This window comes from Pinus tabuliformis, chromosome 7 (genome assembly GCF_031772625.1).
Source record: "Pinus tabuliformis cultivar Carrire ecotype Pingquan chromosome 7, CPIR1, whole genome shotgun sequence".
Lineage (NCBI taxonomy): Eukaryota > Viridiplantae > Streptophyta > Pinopsida > Pinales > Pinaceae > Pinus > Pinus tabuliformis.
Genome location: NC_142293.1, coordinates 1,890,398,179 through 1,890,413,189, shown reverse-complemented (window position 1 = coordinate 1,890,413,189; position 15,011 = coordinate 1,890,398,179). Strand labels below are relative to the sequence as shown.

Here is a 15,011-nt window from a genome sequence, read left to right as displayed (position 1 = left end):
CAGAAACCGTTTGGTGAAATTCCACCCCGATTGTATTTTGTTAAAATAATTAATATTTTTAATGGAGTTCCTAAGTCTAAACTTAGGGAAATTAAAATATTAATGGGTACTAATCAAAATATGGGTGAAAATGATCTAGAAGGCGGATCAAGTCATGTTTTAATCTTAGCTGTTGATTAGAGACTTAATCTTGGCCATCGAAGACTCAACAGGAAAAGTATAAAATGGAGGCTTGGGGTTCATTTGGAAACACACACAAAGATTGAGGAAATCAATTTTTTGAGGTGATAAGTTTTCAGGAGGAAAATCGATTGGGGAGATCTTGCAGTTGAGGGGTAGAGAGAATCCGAGAGAAGGACTTTCCGGAAAATACATAACAGAGAGGCGGAGAAAGCTTGCAAAGAAGCAACGCAGTATCCAGGAGAGTTGACGCTAGGCCAGTCTGGGCCCACGCAGTCCTGACGCAGAGCCAGAAGGGCCAACGCAAACCAGAAAGCTGCTTGTCATGCAGAATCCAGAACCGTCGGAACAACCGGAACTGTCGGAACTACCAGGAGAGCTAACACAGAGGGCAGAGAAGGTGATATAGGGTTGACGTAGAACCAATGCAGAAATAGACGGGGTTAGCCAGTTTTGTGCCGGATCAACCAGAATTCTGCTAGGTGAAGTAAGGTAAAACTCACTCAGATTTTTTGCCAGTATTTTCTCTGTAAAGGATTGCTAAATGAGCAATCTAGATTGTATTCAGATATTTACTGCCAATAATAAGAATCCTCATATTTGCTACGCCAGTTTTCCTACATTGTGTTTTTCCGAGGACGATTCTCCAAAAACAATTGTGTCAATGTGATTGCTCATATGTTGATGTTTCTCTTGCCGTTTAGTTTTCAGTTCTAGTTTGTAAAGTTTGCAACTGAATTTATTTTGGTATTCGCTGAAGTATTGGTAAATAAATTATCATAAATAAGTAGGAGAAACAAATTAGTTATTGCAGCGAATTTTCACATGCCTCGACCTTGATTTTTCCACCCTTTATATGCTTTTTGCCTTTTATGATTTTTCTTTAATTAACTGCTCGAGACTCAAGGGATAAGAGCATGGTGTGGAAGGTATAGCAGTGGATACCCCCTTTAAGGTAGGGTGGTTCATTGCCTACTAGAGGTTGGGACAATCATGGCTTCCTGAATGATAAAGGAGGCTCATCTAGGGCCTATAGGAACCAGGGTAATGGCCATGATGATGGGGTAGAGCCCAAGTATTGGCTTTTGCCCACATGCTAAATGTGTTTGTCTCGACTGTCTTTTTTTTTTTGTGGTACATTTTCTTGTTGAATGTGGCCAATTATGCTTTTACTTTTCTTTTCAGCTGCATCAACCTCCGGGGCATCATTCTAGGCCCGACCCAAGGTGTGGGCAAGGGGAGGGGGAAGGCTAACCCTATGTGGACCCAGGTGGGAGAAATGATGAATGGGGTTATAATGAGTAGAAGGGGAGTGATGTATATGGATGAGGGAGTGGGACCACGCAACCAAAATCATGGTTTTCCATGTAGTACTATCCCTAAAGCCCAAAGGTGAGTAAAAGAGATCCCATGTGACTAGGGCCCAAGGTTAACATCCAAAAAAGGTCTAGGGGACAAGAGCATAGACCTATCCCACTCTTTCCGCTGAATCCCACATTAATCCTTGCCCAGACGTATCCATGATAAGCAAACTACAATACTCAATTATCAAATGACAAGGCATACCTTTAGGTTCGAGAGGCCCACCTTCAAACATACGATCTCGACAGACGGGTGAGGGGCCACATGGCTGGCTCAGGTGGCGGAGAAATGGCACAACGAGCTAGTTGGTGGCTGCTGGCTGCTGGCTGAGGACCGTCCCGGAGAAATTTTTTCTCCTAGGGATATCACTCGCCAAATGGTGGGTAACAGGCACGAAACCTGCCACAGGGCTAACATTGGAATATCACCACTAGACGTATCCATAATTTAATCTAAGATTTGAATGCTTCAATTTTTTAAGAGTTGCCTCTTCCACACAGGTCATAGGTCACTGGTCTGAATGTGTACCGTCCACAGTCCAAGATTAAATATCTTCCAGATTTGAATAAGGTGCCTCCACAACGCTTCCCAGTCCGGGTATATTACAGTTATCAAGTCTACTTCAAATATTACTGGACTACAGCAAGGTGACTGCAATTATACGAAATAGGGATTCAATTTCTTTTGCACACAGATATCTTGATTTTGGACCATGCAACTTGATACAAGCCAATTACTAGGCTGAGGACTTAAAGTCACAAAATCTCTGTTTGTGTTTTCAATCGATATAAGTGCTCAGAACAACGAAAAGGTGCTTAGTATTATTTTTGTTATCTCAAGTTTTCTCCACAACTGAGTTCTTCAAACTTGACATGCTTGGTACCCTTTTCAGATTAGATCAAGCCCTCAACACGTCACTACAAATAGTCCGAGCTCCTTTATAGTTATGAAGGAGTCAAAGATACAAGAGTCAAGGACACAAGGATGCAATCTCTGTCACTGTTCTGAAGCTGAAATACTATTTAGCGAATGAAACTACCCCTTCAACTATCAAAGATGATGTGTTTACTGTCACTCTTCAAGCCTTGTAACCATCACTGTTGTTTCCACTTTGGAGTCAAGTTCTCATGTTCGGAGGCTATGCCGCAATTGATTTCAGACAGAAATTTTGAACAGGCCGCAAAGAAAAGAACCTTCTTTTGCTAGTCTTGGACAAAATTTATACCCTAACTGCGGGTCTGTAAGGCCGCATCAAAAAGGAGATAAGACACTTCAGAGATGAATGGCCTAGAGGGCTGAGTAGGTGTGCTACTTGAGCCTGCAAGAACTCCCAAAGGAAACCCCAAAAGCCAATTCAAAAACAAGACAACCCTTGTCACGAACCCTCTCCAAGCCACTCTTCTGGTACTGCGTTCTCCACAGGCCGAGGTTGAATTTCAGAGCAATTGATTTAAAAGATGTTCGTTAAAGTACATACTTTGGAGAGTAAGATAAATGCCCTTTAAATAGATTTTAGAGGGAAATTTTAGGAGACCACTGAATGCTTCTTTGGAGGAAGATTTTCAAATGTAAATTTTGAATTTTACTTGCCTTATAGCCCAAGCAAAGAAGGCCGCTAGACTTTTGGTGAATGGATAGGTACAAAACAATTTTGATGCCCTCCACAAAGTGATTGCTCCATAAATATTGATAAAAAAAGCCCCTTAAGCTTGATGTTAATAGCAAACTAACCAATGATAAGATGCCATGTCACCACCCCTTGGGGTATTACCCACTGACTGGGGTCTTCAACTCTAAACACGAATATCTTTCAAATTGGGAGGTCTCTTGGGGCGTGCCACATACCACTGTAATCAGGTCGATGAGAGGAATCCATTGACGAGGATCTCCAGGGAAAATTCAATGATTTGGTTCTTTGAAAACCTCCAATAAGAGCGGGGTATGTCCAGGACATTCAAACCTTGGAGCTAGTGTTTCCAGCCATCCTTCAATGGAGCTTCCAACTTTATGTAATCTAGGCAAATAGAAGAGCGTTCATTAACAATCATTGACATCGATGACAACAGCATTCAACAACCCATGTGCTTGCTTTTTTTCTTGAACTGTGCTTATATTTTGATCATGGAGATGGCTACTGAAACCAACTTCAATTTCAAACCGGTAAACTGTCATTAGTAAAACCAAGCAAAATCCTAATTAATTCATTAAAAGCAGAGGAAATGTATGAAAATTAACCACTCGATGCTTATAAACTTATCAGGTGTTATTTACAAAGAATTATGATGATAATGACAATGAAAAGTGGAAGGATAACCACAAAGGAATGATTTTGACGGTGAGAAGGATGTCAAATTGGCGATGCAACATCACGTTAGCAATTATGATGATAATGACAATGAAAAGTGGAAGGATAACCACAAAGGAATGATTTTGACGGTGAGAAGGATGTCAAATGGGCGATGCAACATCACGTTAGCTGTCTCCTGCAGTTTGTCTCATTTTTTTGAATACATAAAAATGTTAAATGCGTGTATATCGTCAAAACTCTCACATCAAAAAGAAAGAATGGCAGTTCCATTTCTCAGTTGCAGTAACCAACTGAGTACATATTGTTTAACTTCCCTATTATGTGTTTTAATTTATTTCGGATTGATAAATATTAATTAAATTTAAATGTTGTAAATTGTGAATGAGTGGAGCCTGCTTTATCCTTTCTAGAAAATAGTGTCCATAACTTTATAAATTATGAAATAAATAAATGCCAGATAACTTCCAAAATATCTTTGGTGGAATGCAGTGCTTTTGAAGGATCGTTGCGAAGACGTTTAAGAAAGGTAATTTTTCCTCTGAAGATTCTTGAATGATATTAATGTGATGTTTATTTGATTGATTCTTATATTTATAGTATGGATATAAATTAACTGATTATAGTGTGTCTGTTACAATCAAGATCAAAGGATAGGCAGATGATGATGGAATGATTGCATTTTGTTCCTACTTTTCGAAGGATATTTCTCTTTCCCTGGTACTGAGATTTAACTGATTGTAGTTTGTCTGTTACAATCAAGATCAAAGGAGTGGCAGATGACGATGGAATGATTGCATTTTGTTCATACTTTTCAAAAGATATTTCTCTTTCTCCGGTACTGTGATTCCAGCCGAAACCTCTTTCCCAATCCCAGTTCATTGTTTTCTTTACTTTGGAAATGTTTATTTTGCTGTTCTATGTTATTCGGTTTCTTATCTCAAGACATGCTTCGGTTCATATCCAGGGAACTACTATTGATTTTCATCGTTTGTCAGGAGGGAAATTGCGGACTGAGGGTAAGTAGCTTACTATTCTCTTGCAATTTGAAACATTCCTTGATCTGCATAACTTGTTTGTCAGGCTTCAATGCTCAATACTAAATGCAACTTTACAGTTGGTGGCGAGGAACTGGGGACAATCTATAGTCATGACCTATGTAGTAAGTTGGTGCTTCTCTTCACATTGCACATCTTTGGTATTGATGTTGGTGATTATATAAAGGATGGTGCTGTCTCCCTCCCAAAATTGCCCACACAATTCAATAATGTCAGTTTTTACTAAGCCTTTTATGGTGGTACAGGGGCATTTTTTGATTTGTACGTTGGAGAAGAGCCTGTGTCATTGAAAGCAAAACAGGATATAGGGGAAAATATTGGTCGTGTTCTCCAGAGATGTTGAGGAAATTCAATTCAATATTTTTTTAATAATTCTTGAGAGAAAGCAGTGATTGCAGGAAGTGCAACTTTGGTAAGAGGTTTGCATCTTCACTTCTGTAGTTCAAAATTAAGATCAGTTCTAATCAACCTTGCAATCTTAAATGAATGAAAATATGTGTATTTTGAATCCTGTTTAATTCTTCTTCGCATTCATTTCATCAACAGAGAAATGGTTTGCCTGTTTTGAATGAAACATGGAAGCAACTTTGAGGTGGATTCCTTGCAGAGGCTTGAATCGGGCATTAATGCATTCACCATTCAAGTCAGCTTCACTCCTGTTGAAGACAAAATTTGTTGACACAAAGTACAGAACTTATCATTAACATATGGTTCAAAACACGTATAAATTACTTTTTCATTTTGTTTTCAGAAATCAAAATATTTTCTAGGAGATTTGGAATCTTCATTTGTGAAGCCAGGACTTAAATAAGCTATCTCATTTATTTCCATGTTGTGGATGTCGCTTGCATTTAGTGCAGCAGATCCATGTTACATTTCATACTGTAGTGATTATTGTTTGCATTCATGTCTGATATTTCCGTAGAGTAGCACTAAACGCCATTTTTTGTACTAGAGATATGGTTAGATGGCTTCCAAAGCAGGGATGATGCACTTAAAGCATAATTACTGAGGTTATGTTCGGACTACTTATCTGTCTGATTTGATTCAGTATTCATGTTGGCACAGCGAATATTTCTTGTTTGAGTAATGAACTTTTGAAAGGTAAGGTACATCTTGCATACCTCAACGTGCACATCATTCTACAATCCAACCAGTTCTGGGAACATCCCAATTCAGAACCACGAAGGTAGGGACATTTACACAGGGAAACAACATCATGCTAGTTGAAATATCTGAGATCAACAAAACATAAAGAGAAGTTTTTTTTCACATAAACTACTAAATACCTTTGAGGATGAGGATATTGGAATTATAGTAAATCCAAACTGAACCTCGAAAAAAAAAAATATATTATCAATGTTTACAAATGTCCAAATTAGGTGAATGGGAATCTAAAAGACATCAAGCCACAATGCTGATGCAGGAGTAACGGATTTCCTGTAATGGATAAATAACAAAATAATGTCAATGTGGGAGTGCCTAAGTCATCTCTTGTAATGGATAAATAACAAAATATGCTAATGCGGAAGTGCCTGTTGCCTCAAAATCTTGTAGGCCTTGTGAGATGCCGCACAAGGCAAGAACTAGACGAAGACGCAACAATGAGGTGGCTGCCACTGTCACCTTAGCACTCCACCTCCTACTCGTTAGTGGAGTTTCACCACAGAGGAGGCTTCCCAGAGTAAATTACTTAAAGTTTTCTATGTCAATGGGATCAAGGTAATGTAAGAGAGGCTTGATCAAGGTACTTCCTACTTGGATTAGGGCACAATTGTTTATGTGAAGGCACAATGTACCAATGAAGAAGCCTCTCTTACATTACCTTGATAAATAACAAAATAATGACAATGTGGGAGTGCCTAAGTCATCTCTTGTAATGGATAAATAACAAAATATGCTAATGCGGAAGTGTTTGTTGCCTCAAAATCTTGTAGGCCTTGTGAGATGCCGCACAAGGCAAGAACTAGACGAAGACGCAACAATGAGGTGGCTGCCGCTGTCACCTTAGCACTCCACCTCCTACTCGTTAGTGGAGTTTCACCACAGAGGAGGCTTCCCAGAGTAAATTACTTAAAGGTTTTCTATGTCAATAGGATCAAGGTAATGTAAGAGAGGCTTGATCAAGGTACTTCCTACTTGGATTAGGGCACAATTGTTTATGTAAAGGCACAATGTACCAATGAAGAAGCCTAGAGAAGAGCACTTGAAGCCTAGGGTTTCAAGATAAGTTTCATTTACAACGTATCTAGGCATAGAAGCACAAGGAAGAGGTTTTATTTAAGGGTATGATCAACAATATGGAAATGAAAACCTTCAACGAGCCTTAAGTTGAATCCTTTTTGCTGACCTAGGATTTGAAAGGCCCTAAATTGCCTAGGGTTGATGATGTCAGACCTAAAGAGGCAATTTTCATCACATAAGAAGCTAGATATTGAGTTTGGAAAGTCAAACAAGGTGAGAATGTGCCAAATTAAGTTCAATGTTGCACCAATAAAAAACCTTAGTTGAATTCAACTCGTTGCCTTAGCCATAGTGGCTTGCCTTGAAGGGCCAAAAAAGATGAGAGAAAGGAAAAAGATAAAGTTTCAAGGTTTTGATCATCAAAAGGGATCCTAGTTCCTTTTCCCTACTTGGATGATGGAGTCTTAGGAACTTTAACCATAGAGATATCAAACTTTTGAGTGTAAGGGGGAAAACCCTAATTTTCACTTTCTAACTATCACTATCTTTTTATGAGGGGAGCAATCAACTAGAAAAAGGTTCACTAGGAGGTTTTCGAGAGGGTTAAAAGGATTATAGATTTAACATGCAACAATTAACACGAATTTCCAATAAACATTTTTGATTTAGACAAGGAAAAAAATAGAAATCCTAGTAATATTTCATTACATGTTGACCATAAATGATATGCAATAGAATACTCAAAAATTATCCTAGAACATGCCTTCTTTCAGTCCCAAAAATATGTCACCAAAAAAAAACTAGTCTCCAATAGCCAAAATCCACATAAGATAACATCTCCTCAGGCAACAAAGTATAACTAGGCTAAGTTGAGCTCTTCTAGAGAAGCTAAAATCCACAAGTGTTATGATGATAAATGGGAGGAGGTGATTCTTTTTCTCTATATATGAGGTCTATCACCTCTAACAATCCACTAAAATCCCCTAAAATCCCCTAAAACAAGTTTAATTTTGATTAGACATAAAGTAAATTTAGGTTACAGTTCAACTCACCAGCTCAACAATAAAATATGCCAATAAATGTTTGCGCATGTGGGCTGTAAACCTCTAGAAAGCATGATATCATGCTCTTTTAGGGTTCAAAAATGCTCCAAAAGTGAATTGGAAAGGCTAAACGCGTCTTCAAGAATCGTGATGAACCTCAAATTGAGGAACAATCCTCAAACCAAGCCTCAAAGCATCTCCATGTGTCCAAATTCCAGCTGTGGGTGCCCTGCGTCATCTCTGTGGGTGTCAACTAGATAACATAGTGTACTCTCTCTAGTGTTTGGGCTCCATCAGTTGCAACAAGTTGTCCTCAATCATCCTAGGGGACAACCATCCTCATTTGGGCTTCGGATCAAGGCATGCCCATCAAGTAGTGTCAACTGTCAAGGCTAGCATAGGGGCATGTTGGGTCTAGTGGTACATCATCAATAATCCTCCGTGCTAAGTAAGAGAAGCTTAACATTTTTGGTATCTGAGGGTGCTCTAGGGTGTGAAAATTTTATCACTGCAGCAACTGAATTACTTTTCCTACTTATTTCATCATAAGTTATTCATGAAATTACTTCAACAAACATTAAAATAAATACTACTGCAGATATCACATCGTAATGCGAAAAAAAAAATATGCACACATTGACACAGTTATTTTGGACTAATGTCCTCGGAAAAACCCAATGTGGGAAAAACATTGCAGCAAGGGAGGATTTTATTATTCAGCAATTTTCTTGTACAACAGGGTGCCAAACTGGCTTACCCACAGATAGACAAACTTCCAGTGCTTTATTAAACCCAACGTAGGCCTTACTGACCTCTGCTACAGCCTGAAACCCTCTGCGTCAGCGTACTAAGGCTCTACGCAACCTCTCTGGGCTTCTGCGTCACTCCTATAGCCTCTGTGTGGATGACGTAGGCCCTCTTGGCTCTACGCAGCCTCTGCTGCCTCTTCGTGGCTTCCTCTGGTTCTGTGTCTGCCTCTTCTATGCTGATCTCCCATCTCTCTGTTGTGTACTTGCTGCCTCTTGACTGCTCTCTAGACCACTGGTTCAATTTCTCAGCAAACCTTGCTCCAGAAATTGAACTGACTGGTCTCCCTCAGTATGTTCTCCAAGTGCCCCTCAAGCCTCCTCTAATACTTTTTCTGTTGACATCTCAACGGCTGAGATTAAGTCCCTAATCAATGGCTAAGATTAGATCTGTTTTGATCCATGTCTTTTGGACCATTCTAACACAGATTCATATTAATACACAATAATATTTTATTTTCCCTAAGTTTAGACTTAGAGACTCCATTAAAAATATTAATTATTTTAATATCTCCTGATCTTTTTAGAATATACCCAAACCCTTTTTGGGTATTGGAGATCTCATTTGCCCTAACCTCTACACCAAATTTTGTGGCTAGAGCACATCCGATGCTACCCCAAATCAACACTCCCTCTTAGCGAGGACTGTGCTCTAGCAATACTCCTCGCTGGATATTACTCTGATCATCTAGCATTGGTACTTGTGTTGATGCTAGGCCTCCCTGCCCAACATCCTCTGCACTGCTGCATCCTGTACTGCTGCCCATGTTTCTGCCACTGCCACTGCTGCATCTGTACGACAACTCCCTCTGCATCGGTGCTGCTGCTAGTCCTTTCTCCCAACACTGCATCTTCCTCTGCATTTGTGCTGTTGTTGGTCCTTTATCCTAACACTGCATCTGCACTGCAACTCCCTCTGTATCTGTGCTGTTGTTGGTCCTTTCTCCCAACACTGTATCTGCACTGCAACTCCCTCTTCATTCGTGCTGCTAACACATTACTTCTGAAAGGGGTTCTTTACCATCCCCATCTTTTCCCTGAAGTAGTCAAATTTTGACTTTCCAAGGGCCTTGGTGAGGATATTTGTCACTTGTTCCCTTGTAGGAGTGTAGCTCAACTGTATAGCTCCACGTTGAACACAATCTCTGACAAAGTGATGCCGAATATCAATATGCTTTGACCTATCATGAAATATTGGATTCTCAGAGAGTTTGATGCAACTCTGATTATCACACATGATCGTGGTCGCCTCCATATTTCTTCTGAATAGGTTTACCAATAGTTTTCTAAGCCATATTGCCTCACACGAAGTTGTGCTTGCTGCCATATATTCTGCCTCAGACGAGCTCAGAGCCATAGACTTCTGTTTCCTACTGCACCAGGAGGTTATTCCTAATCCAATGTTGAAACAATACCCAGAGGTACTTTTTCGATCCACTGAACTTCCTGCCCACTCAATCCACTCAATCTGATATCCTTCCCCTTGTTGTACAAGAGCCCATAATCAACTGTTCCCTGTAAATACCTGAGAACGTGTTTGGCAGCTGCCTAGTGAGCCCTTTTTGGTTCCACCATGAACTGGCTAAGGGTGTTGATAGCGTAGCAAATATCTGGCTTGGTATTGACTAGATACATCAGGGACCCTATGAGCTGTCGATATAGGGTGGGATCGACATCCTTGTCTTCTGATGCATCAATCTTCTTCTAGTTGGTGATCAGTGGCGTAGCCATAGGTCTACAGTCTCCCATCCCAAACCTTTTCAGAATTTCTGTAGCATACCTTCCTTGTCGAAGGAAGATTTCTCCTTTCTGCTGCCAAACTTCCAACCCTAGAAAATAGTGCATTCGCCCTAGATCCTTCATATCAAACTCTGTGGCTATATTCTTCTTGCAATCTTCAATGAGTCTTGATGATCATGTCAGGAAGAGATCGTCCACATATAATACTAAGATAAGTGGCTCGCTCTCTTCGACCAGATAGTAGAGATTCAAATCAGCGTCACTCTTGACAAACCCCATCTTCTTCAAGTAGCCATCTATTCAGCCATACCACGCTCTTGGTGCCTGCTTCAGCCCATACAAGGCTTTCTTCAGTCTGCGTACATGAGACTTCTTCTCATGAGTTTCAAAGCCCTCTGGTTGTTCAATGTATACTTCTTCTTGTATTACCCCGTTTAGAAATGTTGTCTTGACATCCATCCGATGGATCTCCCATCCCATCTGGGCTGCAAGAGATATCACGGTCCTAATAAATGTATACCTAGCTACCGGGGCGAAGGTTTCCTCATAGTCAATCCCTTCCTTTTGAGCATACCCCTTAGCCACAAACCTGGCCTTGTATTTTCAATACTACCATCCGCAACATATTTGATCTTGTAGATCCATCTTGAACCTACCACAGATCTGTCTTTAGGCCTTGACACCACCTCTTAGACATCGTTTTCCATTATGGAGTTATACTCCTCCACCATCACATCTAGTCAGACCTGATGCTGAGCTGCCTCCTTGAAGATGGCAGGCTCTCCATCTTGAGCTACTAACACCTGATACTTGTCTGGCTGTTTTCGCTCCCTTTTACTGTTCCTTGGCTCTCCGATGAAGTTCTTTGCATCACGCAGAATTTGACGAAGCTCCCTACCAGTTCTTCCTTTGCCAACAGGTGCTTTTGTTTGCTCCTCTTCCTCATCTCGAGAATCTTCCTGATCTAAGGAAGGATTCTTCACTTCTATTGGTTGAAGAGGCATGACCAACAGATCATCTTTCGACTGCTCCTTGGAAGGCATTTTGCAAGATCTTCTGAAAGCTCTGTCCTCCATGAACTTTACATCTCGTTGTACTACTACCTTCCTAATCCCTAGAAGATAGATTGTGTATACCTTAGTGTTCTCGCTATATCCTGCCAGATACCCCTTTTTTGCAGTCTGATCCAGCTTCTTCCTCTTTTCTTTGGGTATGCGACAATATGCCAAACTCACAAATATCCTGAAATAACTGACTTCAGGTGTCTTCCCAGTGAAGACCTTCTTTATAGTAATCTTGCCCAATGACCGATGAGGAGTTCTGTTATGAGCGTAGACAGTTGTGTTGCATGCTTCCGCCCACATGAATTTTGGCATATCCTGATCATACAGCATGGCCCTAGCTGCTTCTACAATAGTCCTGTTTTTCCTTTCTGCCACCCCATTCTGCTCCGGATTGTAGGGCGCTGTCCACTCTCTTTTGATGCCTTCCTTAGAGCAATAATCAGTGAAGTCCTTATCGACATATTCTCCACCATTATCTAAGCGCAAGACTTTGATTTTCTTACTTGTCAGATTCTCCACTAGAGCCTTGAACTCCTTCAATCGACAAAAAACTTCATCCTTTCAAAAGATAGATCCAAGTTTTCCTCGAGTGGCCATGAATGAAGGTAAGGAAATACTCGGCACCACTGAGTGCTTTGACAGACATAGGTCTGCAAATATCTGAGTGTATCAATCTTAGCACACTCTTGGCCCTGTGGTTGCTCCTAGGAAATGCCGCCTTGGCATACTTTCCTAGAGTGCATCCTCTGCATACATCATATCGTTTCGTACTCAGATTCGGAATTCCTGTTACAGTGCTCCTGAGAATTCTCAGAGCTCCATGGTGCAAGTGACCTATCCTTCTGTGCCATAGTTCGTTCAAGTCTTTGTCCCCATGACCGCCTATTAGTGCTATTGGAGATTCTAGTTGTAATCTGTACAACCAATTACTTTTGATCCCAATCTGCACTTTCTTTTTCCAGCTTGGGTGTTTGACGTATACCTTTTCCTTGATGAAGTAGGTGTCATAGCCCTTGCCTTGTAGTTGTGACACAAAAAGTAAGTTAATTCCCAATCCTGGTACATGCAACACATTTGTGGCACACAACCGCTCTCCAGATTCTGTCTGAATAACTATGGTACCCTTTCCTACTAGAGTACACTTTGCCTTGTTCCCCATGGTGATCTGAAACTTCATCTTCTTTTCTCGATATTCTGAGAAATACTCCTTGATTCACGTCATATGCCACGAGGCTCCATTGTCTATATACCATACTTATGATGATGTAGCACTAGTCATGCACGCCACTTCTTCTTCCAACCTGGAAGCCAACATAGAGAAATCGAAATCTCTCTCTCTTGTGCAATCTTTTGAAAATCTGCAGGAGTCCCCTAAGGTGGATGCCTTTGTATTGTGGTCTCCACCCAAAACTGATTTTCCCTTTGATACCATGTGAAAATTCTATCACTGCAGCAACTGATTTACTTTTCCTACTTATTTCATTATAAATTATTCATGAAATTACTTCAACAAACATTAAAAAAATACTACTGCAGATATCACATTGTAATGCAGGAACAAAAATATGCACACATTGACACAATTATTTTGGACTAATGTCCCCGGAAAAATCTGATGTGGGAAAACCAGTGCAGCAAGGGAGGATTTTATTATTCAACAATTTTCTTGTACAACAGGGTGCCAAACTGCCTTACCCACAGATAGACAAACTTCCAGCACTTTCTTAAACCCAGCGTAGGCCCTACTGACCTTTGCTACAGCTTGAAGCTCTCTACATCAGCCTGAAACCCTCTGCGTCAGCTTGAAACCCTTTGTGTCAGCCTACTGAGGCTCTGTGCAACCTCTCTGGGCTTCTGCATCTCTCCTGCAGCCTCTGCGTGGATGACGTAGGCCCTTCTGGCTCTACGCAGTCTCGGCTGCCTCTTCGTGGCTTCCTCTCGTTATGTGTCTGCCTCTTTTGTGCTGATCTCCCATCTCTCTGTTTTGTACTTGCTGCCTCCTGACTGCTCTCCAGACCACTGGATCAATTTCTCAGCAAACCCCGCTCTAGAAATTGAACTGACTGGTCTCCCTCAATATGTTCTCCAAGTTCCCCTCAAGCCTCCTCTTATACTTTTTTTTGTTGACATATCAACGGCCGAGATTAAGTCCCTGATCAACGACTAAGTTTAGATCTGGCTTGATCCATGTCTTTTGGACCATTCTAACAAATATTCATATTAATACACATTAATATTTTATTTTCCCTAAGTTTAGACTTAGGGACTCCATTAAAAATATTAATTATTTTAATATCTCTTGATCTATTTAGAATATGCCCAAACCCTTCTTGGGTATTGGAGATCTCATGTGCCCCAACCTCTCCACCAAATTTTGTGGCTAGAACACATCTGATGCTACCCTAAATCAACATAGGGTGTCCATCAGTTACTAAGATCATCTAAGTGCCCAACACTCCACTGAATAACGCCAATGCTTCATCTACAAGATCATCATGCTCTTTGAATGTGTAGTATGGCCTAGGGATAATGTGGAGTATGAGTGGAATAATGTTCACTCAAAGGCCTCGTTTGCTTTGAACCACTTGGAAAAGCCACCCCTAAATCAAGTGAAAGCAACACTTCATTAGAGACTAAGACCATAGTGTTGATTTTGGGTAGCATCGGATATGGTGTAGCTCCGAAATTTTGTTTAGGGGCTAGAACACATGAGATCTTTAAGACCCAAAAATCATTTGGAGAAATTCCACCCAGATGAGGAGTTATTAAAATAATTAATATTTTTAATGGGTTCCTAAGTCTAAACTTAGGAAAATAAAATATTAATGGGTATTAATAAAGATATGGCTGAGAAGCTTCTAAGAGATGAGGATCAAGTCTATTTTAATTTTATTCGTTGATTAGAGACTTAATCTCGGTTGTTGATTCATCGATAGGAAAAGCATAAGATAATATTTGAAGGTCAGTGGGAGATACACCAAGTGATCAAAGAAGTTCGATTTTTCTCGGGTGTGGTTCGCTGAGAAAATCGAACTGGTGATCCGAGTTGCAGTAGAGGGGCATGGATAGTTGGGGTTGGAGGATCTTCTCTGGGACCTTGAATACACAACAAAGAGAGGCAAAGATAAGCCAGATGAGGCATCACAGACCAAGGGAGGCTGACGTTGGGCTAGAAGGGCCCACGCGTTGCCTGACACAGTGCTAACGTAGGGGAGGAGCTGCACTCCTGCAGAAGTCCAAATTCAGTCGAGGAGCAGTAGGATCAGCTG

At 40.7% G+C, this 15,011-nt stretch overlaps 1 protein-coding gene across 8 annotated transcripts in view; it reads left to right on the top strand.

Annotated features, from left to right (window-relative positions):
- The window catches only part of LOC149256019 (fatty-acid-binding protein 2-like), a 262,035-nt gene extending 256,223 nt beyond the window's left edge, over positions 1–5,812 (top strand). For 6 of the 8 annotated variants that reach the window (XM_089460637.1, XM_089460636.1, XM_089460635.1 and 3 more), the window contains 6 exons: positions 4,340–4,376; positions 4,611–4,685; positions 4,815–4,866; positions 4,965–5,009; positions 5,151–5,317; positions 5,452–5,812. In XM_089460637.1, coding sequence (XP_089316763.1) covers positions 4,340–4,376; positions 4,611–4,685; positions 4,815–4,866; positions 4,965–5,009; positions 5,151–5,248 — 307 coding nt within the window. In that variant the 3' untranslated portion in view covers positions 5,249–5,317; positions 5,452–5,812. Of the gene's footprint in view, positions 1–4,339; positions 4,377–4,591; positions 4,686–4,814; positions 4,867–4,964; positions 5,010–5,150; positions 5,318–5,451 lie in introns of those variants that run through there. The other 2 variants (XM_089460639.1, XM_089460640.1) reach the window with 2 other exon arrangements.
- Positions 5,813–15,011: the final 9,199 nt, after the last annotated feature.